The following is a 5,699-nucleotide window of genomic DNA, read 5'->3' as shown; positions in this document are numbered from 1 at the left end:
GAAACAAACAGACTGCTGCGCGCGCCGCTCCGGTCCCTGGGAAACTTCCGCAGTCGTGACGCCAAAACTGTCATGGCAAAAATGGTCAGAACCACGGCGAAAGTGTGTTAGAAAAAAAATAGTCTTGCGGGGTATGTTCGTAAAGTCATTTATTGATGGGCAGACATGGAACAGAAAGCAATCACGAAGTCTGTTAGATGTGGGCCCCCGACTGAGGGCGGAAGAGAACTGTTATACCTTCAGCTATCATCATGTGATAATGAGCAACCAATCAGAATCTGCCTCGTTCTGGTACATGAAGTAGGTCAGCTTGATGCTGACGTCCAGGGATATCACAAGATATGAACAATTGGACAGTGTCAAGGTGATACATAATAAGTATTCCACAACAGTGGTAAAAATAAAAAGATCTAAGATGCTGACCTAACCTTGTGACTAAGCTGTGTGGCATTTTCTGTTAATTTGGATAGCAAGGCATTTGGAGTAGAGTTGTTTTTACCTCCATGAAAAGCAGCAGACTGTTGCCAGAAAGAACTTCTCAAAGCTGGGTTGTTTAATCTGGTCTTTGGCCTGTAGATTGCTGGAGAGCAGTGTGGCAGCTTGTCCCCAGCTGAGATGTCTCTTGGATCTGGTGCTCCTCTTCTTAGGTTGTCCTTGCCTTTGCTGCCTCTTCTCCAGACGAGGCCAGAAGACAACTTACGGCTGAAACTGCTCCCTTTTTTTACTGTTTTTGGGCTATCTTACCCCTTTCTGTGATCTTGTGATAGGCTGTCGTTTTCCACCACTGGACTTTTTGTGTACTTTCCAGAGTGAAGTAATTTTGCTGATCCTTGTAATAGGACTTTCAGGGATTTTCCATGGTGAGGTAAACTGACTTGTTTCTACCACAGGGCCCCTCTGGGACTTTCCAGTCAAAAACCCCACTTCTCCTTTTTCTATTTTTGTTCTTTGTCCATCATGTGTTCTGTTTTGCAGAAGTACAGTTTGTCCTTTTTACCATCCAAATGTAACACACACCCTTCTTTATTTTAAGACATACAACAGCACTTCTCTTAAATCACCATCTTACATTAAAACACATTAATTATCACAGTACATTAGTTAAATCACACTTTGCAATAAGCATATAATTATCACACTTGTTATTTATTTGCCAGCAAAATCAATCAAAATTAATACTTATTACTCCTTCACTTTCTTCTTCCTGCGTTTATTTTCTCTGAGGCCCATTATTCCTGCATCCCAGTCTCTCTTATGGCCTCTCTTTCTGTCGCGTCCCCCTCTCTGTTGAAGGTCAAAGGTGGGCTCTGCCGGCCTGTTTCTAATCCTTGTAAAGGTTGGCACAGCCAGGTTTCTTGACACTGTATTTCTGTGGAATCTTAGAAAATCAAATAGCTCTGAGGGACTGAATCGTCATTACCTGAACTTTGTGATTTCTCTTCCTTTCTTAGGTGTTCATGTCTGTGGATGAGCCAGAGGCAGGGAGTCAGGAGACCCCCAGTGGACAAGACAATACTCCCACCATGACCACTTTGATCACCCCTGCCGCTCTGCCCCCTGAGGAGCGCCTTCTGGTAGAGTTTGATTCCCCTGATTCGGGTCTCCCTTCATCCCGGAACTACTCGGTGACCTCTGCTCACTCTCAGATCTTATCCAGTATTGATGATGGTCAGAGCACAGAGGAAGAAGGGGGGAGAGAGGAGGGCAGGTCTCCAATGGGGGACCATCAGGACTCCTTCACTGAGGACAAATTGTGCAGTCAGCTAGACAAACTGATGACCAGTGGAAGTGCTCCTGATGAGACATCAGCTTCCCTCTCTTCTTACACAGTGAGTATCCTTTAACAGTATGTCTGTTCGGGTGGAAATATTTATTTAACAAGAAACAGAAACACATGATCCAAAGAATACAGGAACTTTGTAGAATGTTGTCTGCTCCCTAAGGCAGTCAGAAAGCCTCGTATAAACACTGTTTAACAAACACCATTATGCCATTGTAATAAATCAAGATTTCGTCATACGGGCTTTGCTGGGTCATGTGAAAACACAGAGATAAATACAAAAAAATATCTAAGAGTGATTGCTGTCAACTGGGTCATTAAAGTATGTCATGTATTACAGGCTTAAAACTTAAAAATATTTTTTATTACAATTCCTCCATTTGATCATTATAAATGATCCATATAGAGCACAAACAACCCTATAATGTACGATATTAACACAAACCTACCCAGCAATGGTGGGCACCAGTCTGCTAAAGCACAAATCTGCTAATTGCGGACCTAAATCTTTTGTTTGCGCTTTAGGGGTCTTACTAATTTTTTATAATTCATAAGCAGATTTGTGCTTTCTAAAATTAAAATGCAGTACTGCTAATAACTAATTATCTACCAGTCATCATTATCTTGAACAGTGGAAGGTATGGCTGTCAAAGAATCACAACACACGTTCTAGGAGCCAAATATCTGTTTTTTATTGTTTATCACCACTAGGGGGCTGTAATTCTGTTTGTGTACTAATTTACAGGTGAGGTATAGGGCTATTTAAGGTTAAACGTGATTCTGTTCAGGTGTTGTGACAAGGAGGGGCAAACAGTTTTCTACTGTGCTTAGTCTGGAGCTCAAAGAAATCATGTGGATGCTTTCAAACTGGATGTAAAGAAGAATAAACAACTTGTAACATAATGTGGAAACAAAGATCGGCATGGTGAACTTTATTGAGCGCACATAAAAATTAAGTCTACCAGAACAGTCTGCAACCAGTACCGCTACATACAGGATTTAGCTGCTGCACACGTGATCTATCCAACAGCACCCCTCCCAGATCCTGTAAACACAATTATTGGGAAGGTATACATCCTTGCTGACTGTTGCTTTGGGTCACGGTTCTGATTTCCTGCAATGCTTTGTGTCTGCTTACGTAGCAGGAAGGCAGTGTTTAGAACTCCCTATCCCAGTAAAACAGTTAACGTTTGTAATCCATACTAAAATCTTGTATGTATTGATTTATTTTACTTTAAAATTGGAGCGCCTTTWAAAAAAAACTAATGTTTAAACGCTGGAGCTCAATACTTGARGTAATTGGTCGAAGCAATCAGCCAACGGGGTTAGACAGACATCTAGTGGTCAACTGGAGCAACTACACGGAAAACTTTAAAATCCAAGCTCTTATTTTGAAGGGATGATAGTTTCCTGTGCTCCGTGCTTTCGTTTCCTGTCACAAAGCAAATCTGTCATGTACCCAGAATGCATCACTTCAGTTTTCCAATAAACAGTTTTAAAATTATTTTATTGATGCTTCTTTAATGAAAAATCTACAATGAACAAAAGAAAAAGACAAAGAAGCAGCCGAACTAGCAATCCTCAACAACTTTTTAATTTTTACACCAGGAGCTAAAGGTCTATTTCAGGAAGTCACATCCCCATCAATCAGCGGTTTTAGGATTAAACTGTTAAAGAGTTCATACACCACTAGTTGGCAGTGTTGTTCATATATTATTGCCAGCTAGTAAGTATCAAATTGAACTTGCGCTTTACAATTAGCTTCTGCTAGTTTTTCTATGGCAAAAGTGCTTTTGAAGTTGCGGACCGTAATATTTTCATACGAGCTTTAGAAATTGTGGAGCTAATTTTTGGATTAGCGCTGCCCACCACTGCTACCCAGATAGGAAAATATGATTGAATGTTGAAATATGGTTAGACATCAATATTCATCCACATTGAAAAAATACAAAAAGTGGTCGGTGACTTACATGTTAAAACAATGTTGGGCTTCCAACCATAACTGATTCAACCTATTTTCCTCCTCCCCCTTCTCCTCCTAGAGAGGGGAGTAGGAGGAGCATATGTTAATTCAACATTGATTAGACATTGGCATTTCAATCATTCAAATTCAACTACAGAACAACATTGATTCAATAACATTTTTCAACACTGGTTAATGGATAAAGTTGGATGATTGATGGTTGATTCACCATCATTCATCGAACTTAACCAAAAACAAACTTTTTGTCCATAATTCAACAATGAATTAACATATTTTGCATATTTTGAGTGGAATAAACAAAAAAAAACTGTCTTGTGACCTCAGACCTCTGATAGGCCTTTAAAGAGAGAGAACTCTGTTCCAATTTAATCTGAATTTGGATCACAACAGGTTGTCGTAACTTTAAAGGGACATTTTTCTTAATCAGATAATGATAATAATAATATATAATTGAAGGACTCATCCATGCATTCATAACAACTCGTCTGGATTACTGCAACTCTTTATATAGAGGGATGGATAAATCGCAGATTCAGCGACTTCAAATGATCCAGAATGCAGCAGRACGGCTTCTCACAGGAACCAGGAAGCATGACCATATAAGGCCAATTCTGYCATCTTTACATTGGCTACCCGTCTTTTAACGAATAGATTTTAAGATTCTTTTGTTAACTTTTAAAGTTTTAAATGGGCTAGCCCCCCCTTATCTTCGGGACCTTTTACATTTCCAGTCTGTGTCCAGAACCCTACAATCAAATAACCAGTTATTACTGACAGTTCCTCGAACTCGACTTAAGAGGAAAGGAGATCGAGCTTTTTCTGTTGCTGCTCCTGTTTTATGGAATAATTTACCTTTCCAGATTAGATCTGTCCACAGCCTGGATCATTTTAAATCACTTCTTAAAACTCATTTTTATTCTTTGGCATTTAATTGATGTATTTTTTTTTTTGCTCTGTTTGTCATTTGTGTTGTTCTTGTACAGCACTTTGGTACAGCTTTATGCATGTTGTAAAGTGCTATATAAATAAATTTGACATTGACATAATAAACATAATAATCTTCTTTTTATTTGAGTTATTTTTCTCTTAACTAAGAGTTATGATGCATTTTGATAATCATGAAACTATATTTATGGATTTTTCTGTGGAAATATTTTACATAACTAAACTAATCATTATGGTTTAAGTTTTGCTGAAACACCAGTGTTTTAGTTGTCTGAATCATATTGCAAATGTTTTTGAGTTTGGAGTAAATCATTCTTTCAGTCATTATTTTTAAAGAGTTCTCATCAGATCATATYTAAACAGGTCATGATATGTTTTTTTATGCAAACTGTGCAGAAGCAATAATCTTTATTAGCTCCAGAAAGCGACAAGTCTGAACTAACATTTTCCTTATCRTCCTGTTTTTACTAATCTATCGACTGAGGGTGGAACCAATAACCTCTTCTTTAGTAACTAATAGTTTCTGCGCTGTGTTCAGAAGGAGACAGACTTCCCTTCTGTCCACAACACTAAGAGCTGTTCTCCTCTGGGAGAACCAGCTCTTGGGACTGTGTTGTTCTACCCTTTATTGCCAAGGGGAACCTCATGGCCAGACTCACACCATTCCTTGGTGTGACCCAAAACTCCTACTGAACCGTGATGGTGAAGCCACATCCATGTAAAGCCTGTTGTGTTTGAGCGTACTTGACTTCCAGCTGATGGCCAGCTGGGAAGATTTGTCCTCTGGTTAAAAACCCACATTTATTTAAGAGAACAAGTAGAAATACTAATATATTAGTCCCTCCTTTTCTCTTGAACATTTACCTTGCCAACTCTGTTATTTGCCTTCAAATGTCTGGTTTATTTAAAATCTAGCTGGATGTTTGCTGTTTCTATTTTAAGTAAGTAAGTGAGTAAGTAAGTAAGTCATTAAGTAAGTAAGTAAGAAGT

At 38.9% G+C, this 5,699-nt stretch overlaps 1 protein-coding gene across 1 annotated transcript in view; it reads left to right on the top strand.

The window, feature by feature from the left end:
* The window catches only part of sgsm2 (small G protein signaling modulator 2), a gene marked incomplete at both ends in the record, with an annotated part of 138,574 nt that overhangs the window by 112,338 nt on the left and 20,537 nt on the right, over positions 1-5,699 (top strand). The window contains 1 exon segment of the mRNA XM_014030062.1: positions 1,452-1,829. Coding sequence (XP_013885516.1) covers positions 1,452-1,829 — 378 coding nt within the window.

The sequence above is a fragment of the Austrofundulus limnaeus genome, unplaced genomic scaffold (genome assembly GCF_001266775.1).
Source record: "Austrofundulus limnaeus strain Quisiro unplaced genomic scaffold, Austrofundulus_limnaeus-1.0 Scaffold992, whole genome shotgun sequence".
Lineage (NCBI taxonomy): Eukaryota > Metazoa > Chordata > Actinopteri > Cyprinodontiformes > Rivulidae > Austrofundulus > Austrofundulus limnaeus.
Note: the sequence above shows the minus strand (reverse complement) of the source record. Positions and strands in the feature narration are given on the sequence as shown.